Here is a 22,459-nt window from a genome sequence, read left to right on the forward strand (position 1 = left end):
CCAGAAATGGAAGGAAAAGTGTCAAACTCATTTTAGGAGGCCAGCATTATCTTGATCCCAAAACCAGACAAAGATCCCATCAAAAAGAATACTTACAAACCAATATCCTTGATGAACACAGACGGAAAAATTCTCACCAAAATACTAATCAATAGGATCCAACAGTACATTAAAAGGATTGTTCACTACGACCAAGAGGGATTTATTCCAGGGCTGCAATCAATGTGATACAATACATTAATTAAAAAAAAAAAAGAACAAAAACCATATGATACTCTCAATAGATGCTGAAAAAGCATTTGACAAAGTACAGGATCCTTTCTTCATCAAAACTTTTCAAAGTGTAGGGATAAAGGGTACATATTTTAATATCATCAAAGCCATCTATGGAAAACCCACAGCCAATATCACTCTCAATGGGGAAAAACTGAGAGCTTTTCTCCTAGGGTCAGGAACATGGCAGGGATGTCCACTATCACTACTGCTATTAAACATAGTACTATTTGTTCTAGCCTCAGCAATCAGACAACAAAAAGAAATAAAAGGCATCCAAATTAGCAAAGAAGAGGTCAAACTCTCATTCTTTGCAGCTGATATGATACTTTATATGGAAAACCCAAGACTCCACTCCAAAACTGCAAGAACTCATACAGGAATTCAGTAAAGTGTCAGGATATAAAATCAATGTACAGAAATCAGTTGCATTTCTATACAACAACAGCAAGACAGAAGAAAGAAAAATTAAGGAGTCAATCCCATTTACAATTGTACCCCAAACCATATGATACCTAGGAATAAGCCTAATCGAAGAGGCAAAGAATCTGAACTCAGAAAACTATAAAGTACTCATGAAAGAAATTGAGGAAGACATAAAGAAATGGAAAAATGTTCCATGCTCCTGGATTGGAAGAACAAATATTGTGAAAATGTCTATGCTACCTAAAGCAATCTACACATTTAATGCAATCCCTATCAATTTTTTTAAAGAAATGGAACAAATAATCTTAAAATTTATATGGAACCAGAAAAGACCCCGAATAGACAAAGGTATGTTGAAAAAGAAAGTCAAAAAGTTGGTGGCACCACAATTCCAGACTTCAAGTTCTATTACAAAGCTATAATCCTCAAGACTGGTACTGGCACAAAAAAAGACACATAGATCAATGGAACAGAATAGAGACCCCAGAAATATACCCACAACTCTATGGTCAACTAATCTTTGACAAAGAGGAAAGAATGTCCAATGGAAAAAAAGACAGTCTCTTCAACAAATCATGATGGCAAAGTTGGACAGTCACATGCAGAAGAATGAAACTGGACCATTTCCTTATACCACACACAAAAATAGACTCAAAATGGATGAAAGACCTCAATGGGAGACAGGGATCCATCAAAACCCTTGAGGAGAACATAGGCAGCAACCTCTTCAACCTCAGCTGCAGCAAATTCTTCCTGGAAATTCAAATTCAATTCTTTGCAGCAAATTCAAAGGCAAGGGAAGCAAGGGCAAAAATGAACCACTGGGACTCCATCACAATCAAAAGCTTTTGCACAGCAAATGAAACAGGGGTGTATGGAGAGGGCGGTTGGGTGATGGACATTGGGGAGGATATGGGATATGGGGAAAGCTGGACAATTCACAGACCTGTAACCTGGGGCAAATAATACATTATATGTAATAAAAAAAATTGTCTAGCAATCAGCTTTCTCCTAGGGCTGTTTGTGTGTGTGTGCACACATGTGTTCATGAATAAGTTTATTATATCTTTTAACATAAACTGACACAGAGGATATATATAATATAACATATAGATAATAAGATATACAATACTCATTGCCCATTCTGTGCAGTCACTGTATTCTCACAGAATGCTTTCATTGATTTTTTTCTAAACTACTACATCCATGAGCCATCAATGGTTGAAACTGGGGAAAAAGTAAAGTTTTGATATAAATGTTGACTGAATATTTTTGTTAGAGAAAAGATGAAAGTGAAACAAATAAGACTTATGTTACAATTTCACTCATCTGTTAATAATGTGAGCAAGTTTTTTGTTGATTCTGGTGACAGTAATCAAATACTGAAGGAAAATTTCCTTAAAAATTTTGTGCTAGTCATAATGCATATGCTGAAGATAACAACATATTTTTAAACTTTTATCTGCATTAAAAATCAAGCACAGGCATCAAATGCCTTTCCTTAAAAGGCCAGATAGTAAATATTTTAGGTTTATGGGCCATATAATGTATCACAAATATTGTATCTGCCATTGCTGCAATGTGGAAGTGGCCATGGACAATACATAAAGAAACAGGCAAGGCTGTATTCCAATAAAACTTTACTTCTAAAAACAGGCAACCAGACAGATTTGGGCTATGGGCTATGGGCTACAGTCTACCAACATCTGGTCTAGATCGTCAACAAAAAAATCCAGTCCTGATTTGTAGTTTGACAACTAACGTGATGTAAATCATCCCACCATGGCTCCTTTCAAGCTATCAACGTTAATATTACTGAACACTGAGCTGGGAAGAAATGTACAGTGGAACACTATTATATGGTACTTCCACCGTACAGATACAGGGGGTCTAAATAACCTCAAAAGCACAGATAGTAGTAAAATGTAAAAATAAGTAGGAAATGTTAAAGTTTGATTACTTATTACCTTTGCCCTATCACAATTTAATTATGCTATATGACTTAATTGTTCATATGGCTGTTTTAACAAGCAAGTCGCAAAATTCCTAAAAATTTAACAACTGGTTCTTGGAAGCCTTTACTGGCTGGCTCTAGCACAGCACTGTGTCTCTATTTCATAAAATTCAAATCTCATTTTGTCACTCCCTTAGTTTAAATACTTTATGGCATTCCACAGATCTTGAGATAATGACTCAGGTCCTTATACTGGTGTCCTAAATTGTATATGATTTCACTCCCTATTCACTGTTCCAGCCTCATATCTTACCAGTATTCCTTATGATACTTACCTCCAGCTACAATGAACTTTAAGTTCAAGCAACCTCTTCTTTCTTATTTTTATTCTTCATATATGCCATTCCCTCTGTCCAGTGAACTCTATTTATTGTCTTTCCTTAACTCCTACATAGCTTTAATGTCTTAGCTCAATCATTCCTCAGTTAGCCTTTCTTGAAGCATTATCCTAACACTAAACTCCCATTACAGTGTCCTATATACCTCAATCACAGCACTACTCATTCTGCATTGTGCTTGTTTCTATAGTTGTCTAAATCCTTTACTAAGAGAAATCCCTTCTAGGGCAGTGATGTCTCCAGCAGTCAGCACCAACTTTCAACCTTGTGAGAGGGCCACCTAAAACACCTCATCCATTAGCTCCAGTTAAGCCTTCAATGACTGCAGCCTCGTAAGAGACTCTAAACCAGAACCACTTGGTTAAACTGCTCCTGAATTTCTGACCCACAAAAACTCTAGGATACTGGTGCTTATTGCTATTTTAAGCCACTAAGTTTTAGAGGTAATTTAAAAAATAGTAATAGATAACTAATACATTTATAGTCTCCTGATTTTAGTTAGCAGTATGTAAGAAATTATATTAATCAAATAAATTATATTATTTATAATATATATAATATAATATATAATACTTATAAGTGTATATATTATATGCAACATATGTAATAAATGTAATACTTCCAAATGTAAATATTATAAATTATACAAAATTACGTTAATCACGTTAAAAAAAATTCCCCTTAATCTTCTCCCTCTCCAATCTAATCACCAAGTCTTGTTGGTTCTGTACAAAAAACAGATTGTGAATTTATCTACTTCTCTTTATTTAAATGTTAATACCTGAGCCCAAGCTAGTACCTGTATTGTACTATTTCCTGAAGACCTCATAACAAATCTGTCTCCAACCCCAGCCAAACCTATCTCTACACACAGTGGTATGTGTGTTCTTTTGAAAAATAATTACATTAATTGCTATAAGCAATGTCCCCTAACAAATGCTAAAATTAGTTGCTGAAACTTTAAGGATATTTTCATGACCTCAAGATAATTCGCCCCAGGGGGCGCCTGGGTGGCTCAGTGGGTTAAAGCCTCTGCCTTCAGCTCAGGTCATGATCCCAGGGTCCTGGGATCGAGCCCCGAATCGGGCTCTCTGCTCAGCAGGGAGCCTGCTTCCTCCCCTCTCTCTCTGCCTGCCTCTCTGCCTACTTGTAATCTCTGTCTGTCAAATAAAATAAATAAAATCTTTAAAAAAAAAAAGATAGTTCCCCCCAAATATTTATTAATTACTGTGGTGGTTTTAATATATGTCCACAAGTTTTTTGACACTCTTTCCTTGAGGGGGTGTAGCTTAACATCCCTGCCGGCTGTCAGACTGGGCTGGACTTAATAACTTACTTGTAATGAACACAGTATGAGAGGAAAAAAGCTCTGTAGTGGAGAAAACTTGGCAGACACCAACTTAAATGATCAGGGTTAACAGCATTAACATATTAATACAAAATGCCTTCTAACATGATGTGCTAAGAAGGACACTTCTGTTCTGTATTCTTTCCTAAAATACATTATCTCAGTCTAATCATGAGAAAACATACAATCCTAAGCTGAAGGATATTCTACAAAATAACTGACCAGTATTTTTCAATAATAAAGGTCTAAGGAAAGATAACAAAGCATTAAGAAACTGTCACAGATTAGAGGAGACAGAAATCTAGTGGGGAGATCTGAATAAAGTCTGTAGTTTCATTCATTTCTTACTAGTGATAAATGTATCATGGTTATATAAAATGTTAACATTAGGAGAAGCTGATAAAAAGTTATATGGTAACTACTATTTTTGCTGCTTTTCTGTAAACAAAAATGTCAAAATTAAACGTAAAAAACAAACAAACAAAAAAACCTGAAGGAAATACAGCAAAACAGAAAAAGTCATAGTTGATTTTCTGCTTAAAATCTTTCAATGGCTTCCACAGCACTTAAGAGTAAAACCCAAACTCATTAGTATGGGAAGTAAAATTTTATATGGTAAGATGTGCAGTCCCAACCTACTTCCCTGGTTTTGATGTCATTGGCTTTTTACTTTATACAAGACTCAGCAACCAACTTCTTTTCTGCTTTTGGATCTTGAACTCTGTGACCCTTTCATGGTGAGGAGCCTTCCCCTGGCACTTCACATGGCTGCTGCTTTCCTATTCCTCACATCTCAGCTTTGATACCACCTCCTGGCACTCCATCTTCATCACCACTTCCTCTTACCTCCCACTTTATAGTACATCATTAGTAATGATCTTATGTATTTTTTATTTATTGTTTCAATAAACACTGTGCTCACTTTCTTCACTACTGAGTCCCCAGTGCCTATAATACTAACAAATAAAGATTGCCCAAGTATTTGATGAATATGTAAACAGATGCCATAATTCTTTGAAGTCTCATAATCTCACCTTCTCCCACCCTTATTTGAGAATCACTGTTCCAAAATATGCAAGTTATATCTACTTAAAATGAAAAGGTTTGGCTATATACTTTGTAAGTATCTTTTAAAGTAATATAATGGAGAAACAAGTACTATCATGCCCTCTTGGTCAGAGTACAAAACGGTTCAACCCAAGAAGTGTCATCTGACAAAATTTTACGTAAGTACAAATGCATTTACCCATTGACCAATCTAAAGGAACATGTGGATATATCTCTATAGGTAGAGAATGTGGATATAACTCTGTATGTCTGAAATTATATATGTACAAGAGGTTATTAAGTACACTGCTTGTGGCAGCAAAAACACTGGGGACAATCCGTGTGCCCATCAACAAGAATCTAGTTAAGTATACTACAAGACATCCATGGAAAACAATGTACCTTAGAAACTAATAAGGCTCTTGAAGTACTGATATTGAAAGCTTTATAAAATATAATGACATTGAAAAAAAACTATAGTGACCAAAAAAAAGGCAAGGAGAAGAACACACAATATGTTAACTTTTATGTAAAAAAGTGAAAAGAAAAATTATGTACTTCTACTTGCTTGTATTTGCCTAAAAGAAACTCTGAAAGAGGGGCACCTGGATGGCTCAGTCAGTTAAACATCTGTCTTCTGCTCAGGTTATAATCCCAGGTTCCTAGAATGGAGCCCCACATCAGGCTTCCTGCTCACTGGGGAGTCTGCTTCCCTATCGCCCCTGCTACTCTTCTCACGCGCTCTCTCTCTCTCTCACTCTCTCTCTTGAATAAATAAATAAAATCTTTAAAAAAAAAAATCTCAAAGGACGGATCAGAAAATAAAAGCAGTCACATAGCAAAAAGATAAAAGAAAGGGTATATGGTAGACTCAGGAAGAGAATGAGATGAAAGGGGAAAGAGTATGAGCAATGCTTTCACTTATACTGTTAAAAAATCAAAGCATTATGAAAAAATACATATGTATTAAGCTATTAAATTTCATATTAGGGACAGCTGGGTGGCTCAATCAGTTGAGCATCTGCTTTCGGCTCAGGTCATGATCTCAGGGTCCTGGGTTGAGTCCTACATCAGGCTCCTTACTCAGTGGGGAGTCTCCTTCTCCCTCTGTCTGCCACTTCCCCTGTTTGTACTCTCTCTCTCTGACAAATAAATATATAAAATTTTTTTAAAAGGTTTATATTATATATAAGCACCAGGTTTATTTTCTTCCTGTTTCCTTCTTGTCATTATTACAAATATGTACAATGTTATAATCATAGTAAAATACTGACTTTCTTACTTAAAAATTACTTATCATATAATTTTACAAGTTTATATATGAATTATTATACTATGCCTTTTCCATGGATAGATACTTATCTATATTGGTATCTCTCTTTATATATGTAGAATTAGAGAATATAAAATCCTTCTATCCTCTTCAAATTTAGATTTATGTAGGAAATCCCACAATCTCATTACTAAAATCTTGGCATAGATTTTTTTTTATTTTTTAGAATTTTTTTTATTTTTTTATTTTTTTTATTTTTTAGATTTTAGAAAAATAATAAAATACATGAACCATACATTAGTATTATCCACAAGGTTGCATCCATATTGAAATACCTTGCTTAGTACTAAACACGATGAAACTGTAAAGTATAAATATTCGCACCAAGTGGGATAAAACAAAAATTATAAATGGCCACCCAAATGAATTTCTGTGAAATTTATGAGAAAATGTTTGGGTTTCAGAGTGTTTTGAATTTTCATATTGGAGATTACAGACTTATTATTTTCATCTTTTAAGCAGGAACATTCAAATTCAGTTGTAGAAGGAAAATAGCATTAATACTAAAAACAGTATCCTGATATATTACATAAATGAAAAATAAAATGAAATTTAATAGTTCTTTATCAACAAATTACAAGCTATAATCATACATAACTAAATGAGGGGTGGGCACCTAGAAGACTCAATCAGTTAAGTGTCTGCCTTCAGCTCAGGTCATGATCTCAGGGTCCTGGGATGGAGCCCAGAGTCCAGCTCCCGGCTCAGTGGAAAGTCTGCTTCTTCCCCTCCCTCTAACCCTCTGCCCAACTTGTGTGCATACCTATATATATGCTCTCTTGCTCTCAAATAAATAAAATCTAAAAAAAAAAAAAAATTAAATGAAAATGAACCAGATTTCCATAATTCAAGGACTAGCTTCCTTGAAAAAGTTAGGGTTTATTCCTGAAGTGTTCCAGTATAACAAGATAAAATATATACACTTGATTATAATGTACTAGATGCTATGGTAATGACACACTGGGCATTCTCAAAATCTATAAAAGGTATTACAAAATATTAATAAATCAATATACAGGCTAAACACACAAACAGATATAAGAATCAGCATTTGTAACAAATTTCACAGGTTTATTACTGAACAATTAAAAATAAAATATTGGCTCTTAACATTTTCTAAAATTCTGAATCTGAGCCTATTACTTAAATTTAAAATATATATATTTATATTTTTCTTCATCAGCAAATCCCAAAAATTATTTCCAAAGAACACCTTACTTTACTTAAAAGGTGCTAAGGCATTTGAGGAACAATATTAAATCCAGTAACAGTGTTAGCAACCTATGTTTAAGAAAAACCCCAATAATTTGAAAAGAGATTAAGTTTAGCTCTTTATTAAAAATAAGTCAGCACAGACAATATGGCATCATAAAAATTTAATCACATATTAGAAAGACAAATCAAATTGATATAACCTCATGTCACATCATTTTATTTTTAAATTAGTCTAGTCACATCCTTCTAGAGGGACTAATTTTAAGTTAGCACAAATTTCAGTACTGCCTACAGATTTCTGTCAGTGTAAATTGCAACAGCCATGCATATTTATTAGGATGTAATTTCATCTCTGGATTTCAGTGACACTGATAAACCACTCAAGCTTCACTCCGGGTTTTTAATGACACCAGAACAAGTTGATGGAATTACAGCTTCATATGTACCACTGAAAGTCTTATTTCTTATCATAGAATAATAAGGCTAGAATCTTAAAGAGCATCATTCCTGCTGTATCACCATGAAAAGATGGATGCCTACTTTATTTTTTAAATTCCATAACATGTCCTTAGTAATCTATTCTAATGCTGAGACCACGGTCATATCTTTAGTTATTTCTCTTTCTCTCACACTCACTCTCTCTTGTCTTACCCCCCCTCCTTGTCCCACCCCACTCCTTATCCCCGCACTCTCTCACCACAGCTGCACTGGCAACTGACTTCAGGAAAACATTTACTTGAATTCAAAAACTTTTTGAAGCTTTATAAATCCAAATACTTCATGCATTAAAAAATAGAAAAACTGATTAAAATAATAATGGGAAATGTACACAAATTTCCAGACCATGGGCAAACACACTTCTTTTGCTCTCTACCCAGAAAACATATATCAATATTGAGTGCATCCTGTACCCCTGGGGATAAAAATATATGTTTATAAAAATATTGAGTGCATACTATACCATACCAATCAAAGAGAGTTGGCCTAATCTCCCTAAATTTTAAATTTTAAATTTTAAAAGCTTTGGCTTTAAAGAGCTACAAGTCAAAAGAAAAATTATAAAGAGATACCAATTTTCAGCCACTTGGTTAACTTAATTTCCTAAACCGGCATTTAACCGAGTGGGTGAAATGAGGTTTCCTGCCAGAAATCCACCTCACAGTAAGATGAGCTAACCTGTCTGAAAGCAACGACCAAACCAAATGCAGGAAAAATGGGAAACCAAATTAGCTCTTTTTGGTTTTATTGCCTTTAAAATAATGAAGAGACATAACAAAAAAGGCATTATTACATTGACAAAAACATTAGGTAGCCAATATATTTACCTTGCATTCAATCTCTGCTTGTTTGCGCTTTGCTTCACTTAATTGAGTAAGTAGTCCTTTGTTCTGTGCCGAAAGATACTGCACTTTCTCATGCAGACTAATCACCTCTTGTTCCGCTCTTCGAAGATGGTTACTGTTGATCTGATTCTAATAATTAAAAATATAAATATTCAGACATTAAAGACCCCCAAAAAAATCTACAAATTTTTACCTCCCCATTATATCTCAATAACATTATGTAAAATGCTATCCGTTACAGGTGGATTTTATTTAACATATAATAGTTAAACACTAAAAAATTATAAATGTGCTTTAAGAATTGAGTCATCCAGAAGATACTTAAGGTCTATATTAGAAACTCTTCCTAACTTTCTGTTTATACAATAACTATCTACAAACTTAAAGAATGTTTACACAGACCCTGAAGTATTAATTTCTGAAATGGGCAGTATCATACAAATGAGTAGATAAAGAAATATGATGAATTTAACTCCTCTTCCCAAAAAGACAGACTGACTGAAAAGTACCATCACCATTTACTAGACTGTAAAATCCTTTATGTCATGAAATGTGTCATATGCACTTCTATTTTCCAATGTACAGCACAGCCATTTTAAGGAACCTGAACTGGATTTGAATTCCGACTTGTTATTTGGTGATTAAGCAAACTAGTTATAATATCTCTATTTTTTTTATTTGAAAAATGTATATAAAAATACTCACTATTTCTTATTCGGGTCTCTTCAGTATTAAATGAGAGATTACATGGAACAGCACTTAGTATATAGAAATAACTCAATAAATGTTGGTGTTCAATGTATTAAAACTATAGAACATGCTAAAAAATACATAGAGACCTTAATTTGACTGACATGAAGTAGTTTCCCCATGCAGGCTCCACATAGCCTGATTTCTTTCAACCCTAAGATTCTATTAGGGGTCTGAAAGAAACAGTAGGGATTTTACAATCGAAGACAGAAGAATCTGGTTCCTCATTTTACAGTTTTTCAACCTTGCTAAATTTACCTAATCCCATCAAATCCAGTACACTAGTACAAGCATAGATATTATGACTAGACTTCAAAGGCTGTGTTGTAAGAATCACATGAGAAAAGTTTATGAAAGGAAGCTCACATAATTTCTGAAATTAAACAGATACTTAATAAATCCTTGGTTGTTACTATTATTACACCTATTCTACTTCACTCAATAAAAACAACCCAGCCTCCAGTTTTATTAAAAAATCTGCATCATGTAACAGTTTTAAGCTCCAAAAATCCTTTTGTCATGAAATGTGTCATATGCACTTCTATTCTATTCTACTTCTCTGTTTAATTAGAACCATTTCTGAGTTTCTTCATTTTTACTTTACTCTTCTTCCTGACTCAGTATTTGTCTATAAAATAGTGATCCTCTTAGTACTTAGATTCAGTACTTAATCTAAGTACTCAGTACTTAGAGTCAAAATGTTCTGCAACTTCTTTTTACTGTCTTCGCTTCTACCACTGAACAAATAACCACACTTCAGAAGACATAAATTCAACATAAGCTGCAAAGAATTCCCACAGATAGAATCCCTCTCTTGACTCCTCACTACAAGTTCATGATCCAAAATTATAAAACTCCACACATAAAACCAAAAATTGACAATAAGTGAGAAATTGTAGACAAAAGGATAAAAAGAACAAATTCTTTAAAAACTCTAGATAATAATCATGTAAGGACTTTGTATAAAAGTTTATTTAAAATGATAAGACATAAAAAGAGGGAGCAAAAAACATAAGCAAAGAACAAGTAACTATCAAAAAACATTTAGCAAATTTGGGGGTGCCTGGATAGCTCAGTTGGTTAAGCGTCCAATTCTTGATTTTGGCTCAGCTCATGAGCTCAGGGTCATGGCATGGAGCCCAGTGCCCGGCTCCCTGCTCAGCACAGTCTCCCTGTCCCTGTCCTTCTGCTCTTCCCCCCACTCATATATGTGTTCTCTCTCTCTCAAAATAAATAAATGAATAATCTTTAAAAAAAAAAACAGATTTAGCAAATTTGAAAAACAACCAAATACAACTTCTAGAACTTAATATAGTCAGTAATGTTAAAAATTAATTGAAGGGTTAAACAGAGAATTAGCTACACTGAAAAAACAGTGTTCCAGAAGAGGTCAAGAGACATAGACGAGAGTAAGGAGGTACAAAATACAACTAATAGAGGTTGCAGAATAAAACAGATCACAAAGGAAAAAGTGAGCTATGACAGTGTAGGAGATGACAATACTTAAGAATTTTTACAACTGGAAAAATTATATATATGGATCCACATTCTGGGAAACACAACTAGTTGTAGGCAGGATAAATACAAATAAGCCCTCACTAAGAAACATTTTAACCCACTGAGCCACCCAGGCGCCCCACTAAGAAACATTTTAACAAAACAGAATGCTCACAAAAAGAAGAGATAAATCAAGGGCAAAACGGAGTATCTGGTAAGGGGGGAAGGGAAATACTCAGCAGACATCTCAAAAGGAAAAGTTTGTAGTGCTTAAAAAAATAAATTTCATCCTACAATAGCATATTCAGCTAAACTATCACACCAGAGTGAGGAAAAAGTATATTTACCTTTAGGAAAGTGAGAGTTTATAATGCATGATCGAAATCGGAAAGAAACTATTAAATAAAAGTAACAGAGAGCAAAATGTTAGCAAATAGATAGACAAATCCAAATAAGCACTGACTCCATAAAACAACAATGGAAGAAGAGCAATAAAAATCTTCCAAGGCCCTTATACAGTTTAGAAGGAAGATGGAGATGATTATCAACATCAAACTTTGGTCAGTCAGGTGAGCATTTTTTATTTTTTTCAGGTAATAAACACTAACAGAAAAGGAATCATAAAAGTCAAACCAGTAGTAGAAAAAGAAACATCTAAATTAACCCAATAAAAAAAGGAAGAAAGGAGGGGGAAAAAATAGAAAAAAGGGAAGAAATAAATTGAAAAAAGAAAATAATTTTAAATGGATACATCATAATAAAGAGTTTTGATTCCTATTTTAGTATATGTGCTGCCGAAGCGAGCACAAGAGTTTTGATTCCTGATGGGGTTGTAGAATATAAAGAGCACTACTCCTATTCTTTAAAAAAAAAAAAAAAAGCCAAACTCTAAATTCATGATTTTTGTTAAAACCAGAGAGGAAAGGTTACAAGGCAACGAACTATCCCCAAATCTAAGGACAGACAGGGCAGATGAAGCCAGAAGTTGTTAAGAATAATTCAGCCAGAATATTATTAAATTGGTTGTGGCCAAGTGTTGGCTGGCTAGAGAGTGTGGAGCCCAAGGGGAACAGCAGAGTTCACAAGCTCTTATACACTTTTTCTTCATGGACCCAAAAAGATACACACAAAAAAGACTGATGAGAGTCTTGAGAAAGAGATCTCCACAGCATAGGCTTGAGGGAGAATAGCAGGCAATGGAGAAGGAGCACTAAACCTTCCCTCCTCTAGGGCATAAAAGGTTTCACAGGCTTCACAGGCCAAGAAACACTGTTGCCCCTGAAACACTGGGGAAACTACTCGAGAATGGGACAGGACTATATTGTGGGCCTAAGACTATGCTGGTGGTCCAGCGGAGCACTAAGAAAGTCAAACACTCCAGATCCAGGGACACAATACAGCCTGAGACGGAGGCTTTATCGGAAAAATGGGGAAGACTTCTGCCCCTCCAAATTCCTGCAACAAGTATCAGTGGAACACCCTGGAGACTGACTCTCTGAAATGCTGTGTAAATGGAAGACCTAAAGACACTGAGAAAACCCGCTGGCAAACCAGCCCCCAATCTAAAAATAAGATAGTGCTAGAGGAATTTGAAGGCTGTGGTGCAATGAGGGTAACCACAGAAACAACAAACCTCAAACCCAGCCCAACTCCTGACTGTATTAACTCAAATCCCCCACATTAAAGGCCTAGCAGAGGAAAAGGTATGCCCATTTCCAGGCATTAAAAACTACTTACCTTAGTCTATTGTCCTACTCAAGATATTCAATTTTCAGCAAAAAATTACAAAGCATAGGAACAAGTAAGAAAAAACAAACACTACCATGAGACAAAGCAATCCACAGAATCAGCCTCCCATATGACACAGATATTAAATTACCTGACAGGGAATTTACAGTAACACTGATTAATATGCTAAAGGCTCTAACAGAAAAGTGAAAACCATGCAAGATCACATAGTTAGTATTGACACAGAAATAAAAACTGAAAGAATCAAATGGAAATGCTAGAAATGAAAAACACAGTAATATATTTGAAAAATGCCTTCAATGGCTCATCAGACAACTCACAAAGTGGAAGAAAGAATCAGTGAACTTAATAGTAAGTCAACAGAAATATTTAAGTCAAGAAAAACAAACACAAAGGGAACAAATAATGAGGGGGGGGAAAAGAAGAGAACATTCAAGAGTTACTGTCAATATCAAATAATCTAATGCATGTGTAATGGGAATCCCAAGAGGAGAAAAGAGTATGGGTAGACAGAATATATATTTGAAGAAGAAATAACCAAGAATTTTCCAAATTTCATGGTAGACACAAAGCCAGAGGGCCAAGAAACTCAGAGGAAAAAAAAACAAAGCAAAAAAGTACATCAAATCGTTTCATCTTCAAACTGCTAAAAATAAGACAGAAAACCTTAAGGGTGAGCAGAGGGACAAACACATTACATGCAGATGAACAAAAACAGAATGACAACAGAATACAAAAAATCCAAAATATCAGAAACCTGAATCTAGCCATCTGAACGTGTTGTGTATGTCTCTGTATGTGTGCTGTATCATATAATTGTTTGCTTTCAGTATTTTGATAACCGTACCTCAGTATAACTGGTTTGCTTTGCAATCCCACGTATTTTACTTTATGCATTAAAAAACATTATTTTAGAAAGGGTTCAGAGGGTTCAGACTGTCAAAGGAGTTTATAATATAAAAAAGAGGTAAGAATCCCTGACCTGAAGAAACTCCCAGAGCTATCCACAAGGAAACATGTACAAGAATGTTCAGAGCAGCACTATCTGTAAGAGCAAAAACTGGTACACAGGAAGAAGAGTGGGGCTCAGTAAACTAAGGTGGACTCCGTAGGTGGTATTTTCTAAAAGGCACTGCAATGAAGGCGCTGAAATGTATCAACAAGGACAAATCTCTTAATCTGGATGCTCGATATGGACCATCCTCAGTTCAAGCACTGGCATTTAGGGAAAAGTACTTTATGTGATTCTTCTTCTAGCAAAATTGATCCAAAATCACACTTAATCAAGTACAATTCAAAATACAAATCCTTAGGAAGCCTTTTCCACAGCAGTTTTCATCAAACTCTTTAATTACCAAATTTCTGAATTATACATTTTTTAGATTTTATTGAGGTATAATTGATACAGAGCACTGCGTAAGTGTAAGATGTACAGCATAATGACTCGACTTACATTAATCAGAAATGATTAATAACCATGTCATATAGTGAATTATATTAAATGTAGTTTTGTGCATGCCTGATTTCTTAGGTGTTAAGTTCTCTGATGGCTGGGCAGTGTTTTGTATTCAAAAGTTCTCAAAACGATGTTTATGAATTTGATTCATTTATCACTCTTAAATAAAATCTGGGGTGGCTGGGTGGCTCTGTCTGTTAAGCGTCTGCCTCCACTCTGGTCATGATCCCAGAGTCCTGGGATTGAGCCCCTTGTTGGGCTCCCTGCTCAGCAGGGATCCTGCTTTTCCTTTTCCCTATACCCCTCCCCCTGCTTGTGCTCTCTCACAAATAAGTAGATAAAGTCTTAGAAAGAAAGAAAGAAAGAAAGAAAGAAAGAAAGAAAGAAAGAAAGAAAACCTGAACAAAGGCTTAAAAGCTTGCTTGCATCTTTAATATGTGCATGAGGATAAAATCTGTTATAAAAATAGAATTTCCCACTACAAAAGCTAGATTTCTAATTTTATAATCTTACTGTTATTTTTAATTTTAATGAAAAATACAAGAAAAATAACTTTGAACAATGTAAAACAAGATATATTTAACCTAAAGGATTTACAGATTCTTGTTATCATGTTCAAGTTCGGATGGTCATTTTGCACATAGGTATGCAGAATGATACCTGAGTTAACTATGCCCCCTACTGACTAGATATTTTGAAAACCAAATAACATTACAGAGAATACAGTCCACACAAATGTACAACATAAAAATCAAGTGGTTTATAATGCAAATGAACTCTATAAAAAGGATTTTTCAGATCTTAAATCAAGTATATTTAAGGTAGAATTTATTACAGAAAGGGAAGATCTGAGAAGAAGTATAACTTTGGAATTAATGCTCAGAGTCACATTATACATAAGGAAGAATCATTCACATTATAGTATACACCAATTGTTCTCAACCAGGGAAATTCTGCCCCAAGGGGATATCTGGCAATGTGTAGAGATGCTTTTGGTCATCACAACCTCGAGTGGGGGGTACAGTGATACTGGGACCGAGTTGGTAGAGAGATGCTGGTAAACATCCTACAATGCGCAGGCCAGTCCCCCAAATAAAGGATTACTTGATTCAAAACCCATTTTAATAGTCAAGGTTGAGAAATTTTGCTCTACATGACTATTGCCTCTCAAGTTATACAACAAGGGAACAAAGTTAAATGTAGTTTTATGACTTGTTCAAACTTTGCGGAATAGGTCAAAGAAGACACTAAATCTCTGATATCAAAGACTATAATTTTTAGCCCTTTTTCTTTGGGCTAGGAAATTAGTCTAGACGGTTTCATGTATCCATCGTTTAGCTCTATTTTAAGGATGATATAACCCGTGCATAAACATTTTTTATATTAATTTATTTTCAGCATAACAGTATTCATTATTTTTTCACCACACCCAGTACTCCATGCAATCCGTGCCCTCTATAATACCCACCACCTGGTACCCCAACCTCCCACCCCCCGCCCCTTCAAACCCCTCAGATTGTTTTTCAGAGTCCATAGTCTCTCATGATTCACCTCCCCTTCCAATTTCCCCCAATTCCCTTCATAAACTTTTGATCTGCTAATAGTTTTTGTTTTTGTTTTTAGAGAGAGAATGAGAGCATGTGAGGGGATGCGGGAGGGGCAGAGAGAGAGGAAGAGAGAGAATCTTAAGCAGACTTCACAATCTGTCTGGAACCCAATGTGGGGCTTGATCTCATGACCCTGAGCTCATGACCTGAACCAAAAATTAAGAATCCAGTATTTAACCAATTGAGCCACGCAGGCACCCCATGCTAATGGTATTTTTAAGATTGTATTTATTTATTTGACAGAGATCACAAAGTAGGCAGAGAAAGAGGAGGAAGCAGGCTCCCCACTGAGAAGAGAGCCCAATGCGGGGCTTGATCCCAGGACCCTGGGATCATGACCTGAGCTGAAGGCAGAGGCTTTAACCCACTGAGACACCCAGGCACCCTGCTAAAGGTATTTTTTTAAAGGTACCAGGCTTTCCCATCATACCTGTGTTTCCATTTCCATCATCCTTTGTTTTATTTCTCTTATTTCTGCCTGAGTTTCAGCTTCTCTAAGTCGAATGGTCATCAGTTCATCCTGTAACTCATTCACAGCATTTTTCTTAGGTGGGTCTTTCCACCTCCCAGTAGTACGAGCTAAGTGGCGCTAAAAGACAAAAAAAAAAAAAAAAAATAAAATAAAATAAAAAAATAAAATTAAATTAAAAAATAAAAAAAATATATTGCAACAAATATTCCCACTTTCAAAATAAGAGCTGACTTTCCTGGCACTTATTTCATGCCCACTACTATATTTAGCACTGTACATACATTATTTTATTTAATCCCCAGAAAACCTTAATAGTTAGGCACTATTATCGTCATTATCCAGGTCAGATGATGGAAATGGTCATGATTAAGTAACTTCAAAAGGTCAGTATAGTCAACAAGTGGCAGATCTGGAATACAAGCTCAGATATACTTCAAATCTGTTTATACTGTGGCTAATTGTAAAGAATACAATTTTTACCCTAAATTTATTATAAGAGGGATTTCCACATATTTAATGAAATCCCAAGAAAAAAAAAATGGGGCCATTCATGAATTAAGGAAGGAATATTAGGAGTGTTCTCAAAATATCCATGGTGAAGCATTAGTTTCCTTTTGTTTTTAATTTCCAGTTTATTGCTGCCTGACATTTCTGGGGAAAGAAAAAACCTGTGGCAATGTTAAGGACTAATTTCAGTCTTTGCTAGATGTAGCCCCACCCCAAATTCAAACCGAGGTCACTATTCTGAAATGGTATATAGTGTTTTATTTCTTCCCTCTCTCCCTTCTTGCTCTGTCTTCTAGACTCATTTTTTTGTTTGTTTGTTTCTTGTCAACACTTTCCCTCATATGTGAATAAATTTTCAGGCATATAAATGCCTGATTTTGTTAGTAACCAATTTTCAAAAGTTTACAAAGGTATAGACAAATTTATGTTAGTGTCACCCTCTGTTGTTTCATACTAATGGATTTAATATCAACAGAAGAAATATATCCTATATAAAGGAAAATTTTTTGATTCTTTACAGAAGTTATATAAATCACAATGATATAAGTCTTGATCTCTATTTTATCTGTTTTTTAATTAAATGAATTAAAAAGGGAGAAACAGGTTAAAGGTACCTTCAACTTATAAGTGCTCTCAGATTTCTGCACTGAAAGAGTCCTTCTCATTTTAAACTCAAATCCTAGTGTTGATCATCAGCTACTTCAAATTCACACAAACTGGGTATTCAGGTTTCACCTGCTTTTTAAAAAACATACAAAATACAATGATATACCTGCCAGTGTTCCTCTAAATCCTTGACTTGTTGTCTAAGTTCTTTCAATCCCATAATAGCTTCTGCTTCTCTCAGTTTCACAGCAATGAGCTCTTCCTGAAGTCTTGCAATGTTATTCTCATCAGGAAAGGAGTTGTTTCTCTGAAGCAAGAGAAAATACAATATGGAATTTTTAAATTTAAAGAATAAAATTAAATAAAACATGTGTAGTAAGAGCTATTTTATCCCACATGTAACTATACTTAATTTTACACACTTTTACTGAGATATAAATCACAAACCATAAAACTTACCCTTTTAATGTGCACCAATCAGTGGTTTTAAGAGTATTCACAGGGTTGCACAATCTAATTTCAGAACATTTTAATCACCCCAAAATGAAACCCTATACCCATTAGCAGTCACTCCACATTTCCCCTCCCCACAGCCCCTGACAACCACTAGTCTACTTTCTGTCTCTATGGATTTGTCTATTCTGGACGTTTCATATCAATGGAATCACACAATATGTGGCCATTTATGACTAACTTCTTTCACCTAGAGTGTTATCAAGGTCCATTCCTTTTTACTGAAAAATAATAGTCCCTTGTGTGTATATGCTACATTTTATTTATCCATTCACAGCTGACAGAAATTTGAGTTGTTTCCACTTACTGACTACTATGAAAACGTGAGGATTATTTGTGTAAAAGTGTGTGGACCTGTATTTTTAATTCTCTTGAGTTTATACTAAGGAGCTAAACTGCTACTTTTAAGAAACTGTCAAGCTTTTCCAAAGCAGATTTACTGTTTTACATTTCCACAGGGAATGTATGAGGGTAACTACTGAATTTTGAGGACACAAAAAGTCTAACTTGCTTTGCTTAATAAAACAGTAATCAGAGTTTTAAAGCAACATGAGCAAAATGTTTTTCAACATGGCAATAAGCTTACTAATCCCTGATTAGGACTCCAAACAAAGCATGGACATCATTCATATTTTAAAGATCTATGGAGGGACGCCTGGGTGGCTCAGTTGGTTAAGCAGCTGCCTTCGGCTCAGGTCATGATCCCAGCGTCCTGGGATCGAGTCCCGCATTGGGCTCCTTGCTCGGTGGGGAACCTGCTTCTCCCTCTGCCTCTGCCTGGGATTCTGTCTGCCTGTGCTTGCTCTTTCACCCTCTCTCTCTGATAAATAAATAAAATCTTAAAAAAAAAAAATCTATGCAAATGAATTGTCCAAAGCCTGTTTTGTTGTATTTTCTCAGCATGTCACTTTGGAAAGGAGTATAAAAACTTTATACATTAGTTATTATTTATATTTAAGAAATTAATACCAAGGTGATCTAAATATTTGCTTAAAGAGTACAAGATTTAGGGGCGCCTGGGTGGTTCAGTGGGTTAAAGCCTCTGCCTTCGGCTTAGGTCATGATCCCAGGGTGCTGGGATCGAGCCCCGCACTGGGCTCTCTGCTCAGCAGGGAGCTTGCTTCCTCCTCTCTTTCTGCCTGCCTCTCAGCCTACATGTGATCTCTGTCTCTGTAAAAAATAAATAAATAAATGAATGAATGAATGAATAAATAAATAAATAAAATCTTTTAAAAAAAGAGTAAAAGATTTAGACTAATCCCCTGCTCTACTGAAAGACCCACCTTAGGATACAGGGTAGCACTTATTACTCTGAGCCATGACCAAGACATCCTAAATTAGGCCCTAGTAAAATCTCCTTGAGTCAACTGAGGCACTACTGAGATTTCAAGTACTGAATCTATGAAATTTTATAACTCTAAAATATTTCTAAAATATGACTATAAAATAGGACATGAAAAATTTAGCCCACAGAGATCATGAATAAAGCTATCCTTGCCAACTACACAATTCTATGATGGACTAAATATTTTCTCAATTGCATACCAGAAATTTACTGTATATGCATTAAAAGAGAATCCTACATGAAGAAATTCACCATAGGAAGCATGAAGCCTTCTAATTTCCTTTCTACTACATAACACGAATACCAACAATGCTATTTAAGAAATACATTTTTAAACTGGATCCAAGGGCATTTTTTTCTACCAAATATTCAAAACTGAAAGATCAAGATTCTTATCTACATTATGGTATCCATAGTACTCCTAACTTAGAAACCTAATATTTTATTATACATTTCTTATGGCATTCTTGGTGTCTTTTTCTCAACAAATAGGAGAATAAATTCTCCAAAAAATTATATAAAAATAGCAAGTACATTTCTAGAAAAATTATTTCACTACTACTTATAGGTAGCTGGACCCTGCTTTATTTCAATTTGAGGCTATCATGTTCATTATGTATAAAGCTTTGATTCAATAGCTAGATACTACCTAATAGTGAGAAGAACAAACTTAACACAAAGCCCAAGCCATCAATAATTTTACAGATGACAAAAAAGAGATACAGGGTGTGTGATCTAGAACACAGACTTTCAAGTCTGAGAATTTTAAGAAACCTAAAAGCATTTCTTTTTCTTATCTAACCTTAAAGTTCTTTAGTCACCTTGAAAAGAGGAAATTATCTTCTGTAAGTACACCTTAGGCTAAGATCTTCCCACATATCCTGAGGTGGCTTAGAGTAGCTTGGAAAGGATTTTTTTTTTAATTTATTTTAAATTTATTTATTTTTATTTTTTTATAAACATGTAATGTATTTTTATCCCTAGGGGTACAGGTCTGTGAATCGCCAGACTTCACAGCACTCACCAGAGCACATACCTTCCCCAATGTCCATAACCCCACCCCCCTCTCCCAACCCTCCTCCCCCCAGCAACCCTCAGTTGGTTTTGTGAGATTAAGAGTCACTTATGGTTTGTCTCCCTCCCAATCCCATCTTGTTTCATTTCTTCTTCTCCTACCCTCTCAACCCCCCATGTTGCATCTCTACTTCCTCATATCAGGGAGATCATAGGGTAGTTGTCTTTCTCCGATTGACTTATTTTACTAAGCATGATACCCTCTAGTTCCATCCACGTCATTGCAAATGGCAAGATTTCATTTCTTTTGATGGCTGCATAGTATTCCATTGTGTATATATACCACCACTTCTTTATCAATTCATCTGTTGATGGACATCTAGGTTCCTTCCATAGTTTGGCTATTGTGGACATTGCTGCTATAAACATTCGGGTGCACGTGCCCCTTCGGATCACTACGTTTATATCCTTAGAGTAAATATCCAGTAGTGCAATTGCTGGTCATAGGGTAGTTCTCTTTTCAACTTTTTGAGGAACCTCCATGCTGTTTTCCAGAGTGGTCACACCAGCTTGCATTCCCACCAACTGTGTAGGAGGGTTCCCCTTTCTCCGCATCCTTGCCAGCATCTTTCATTTCCTCACTTGTTAATTTCAACCATTCTGACTGGTGTGAGGTGATATCTCATTGTGGTTTTAATTTGTATTTCCCTGATGCTGAGTGACGTGGAGCACTTTTTCATGTGTCTGTTGGCCATCTGGATGTCTTCTTTGCAGAAGTTTCTTTTCATGTCCTCTGCCCATTTCTTGATTGGATTATTTGTTCTTTGGGTGTTGAGTTTGCTAAGTTCTTCACAGATTTTGGACACTAGCCCTTTCTCTGATATGTCATTTGCAAATATCTCCTCCCATTCTATCAGTTGTCTTTTGGTTGTTAACTGTTTCCTTTGCTGTGCAAAAGCTTTTGATCTTGAAATCCCAATAGTTCATTTTTGCCCTTGCTTCCCTTGCCTTTGGCGATGTTCCTAGGAAGACGTTGCTGCGGCTGAGGTTGAAGAGGTTGCTGCCTGTGTTCTCCTCAAGGATTTTGATGGATTCCTTTCTCACATTGAGGTCCTTTATCCATTTTGAGTCTATTTTCATGTGTGGTGTAAGGAAATGGTCCAATTTCATTTTTCTGCATGTGGCTGTACAATTTTCCCAACACCATTTATTGAAGAGGCTGTCTTTATTCCATTGGACATTCTTTCCTGCTTTGTCGAAAATAAGTTGACCATAGAGTTGAGGGTCTATTTCTGGCCTCTCGATTCTGTTCCATTAATCTATGTGTCTGTTTTTGTGCCAGAACCACACTGTCTTCATGATGACACCTTTGTAATAGAGCTTGAAGTCCGGAATTGTGATGCCACCCACTTTGGCTTTCTTTTTCAATATTCCTTTGGCTATTTGAGGTCTTTTCTGGTTCCATATAAATTTTAGGATTATTTGTTCCATTTTTTTTGAAAAAAAAAAAAAAAAGGATGGTATTTTGATAGGGATTGCATTAAATGTGTAGATTGCTTTAGGTAGCATAGACATTTTCATAATATTTATTGTTCTAATCCAGAAG

General features: G+C 35.4%; 1 protein-coding gene across 10 annotated transcripts in view; it reads right to left on the bottom strand.

Annotated features, from left to right (window-relative positions):
- Positions 1–22,459, bottom strand: part of EVI5 (ecotropic viral integration site 5) — a 205,896-nt gene that overhangs the window by 61,530 nt on the left and 121,907 nt on the right. For all 10 annotated transcript variants that reach the window (XM_045064863.1, XM_045064856.1, XM_045064857.1 and 7 more), the window contains 3 exons: positions 18,148–18,288; positions 16,827–16,985; positions 9,320–9,466 (listed from right to left, as the gene is read on the bottom strand). In XM_045064863.1, the coding sequence (XP_044920798.1) occupies positions 9,320–9,466; positions 16,827–16,985; positions 18,148–18,288 (447 nt within the window). The remainder of the gene's footprint in view (positions 1–9,319; positions 9,467–16,826; positions 16,986–18,147; positions 18,289–22,459) is intronic.

This window comes from Mustela putorius, unplaced genomic scaffold, assembly GCF_011764305.1.
Source record: "Mustela putorius furo isolate JIRA1106 unplaced genomic scaffold, ASM1176430v1.1 tig00003853_pilon_pilon_pilon, whole genome shotgun sequence".
In the NCBI taxonomy this organism is placed as follows: domain Eukaryota; kingdom Metazoa; phylum Chordata; class Mammalia; order Carnivora; family Mustelidae; genus Mustela; species Mustela putorius.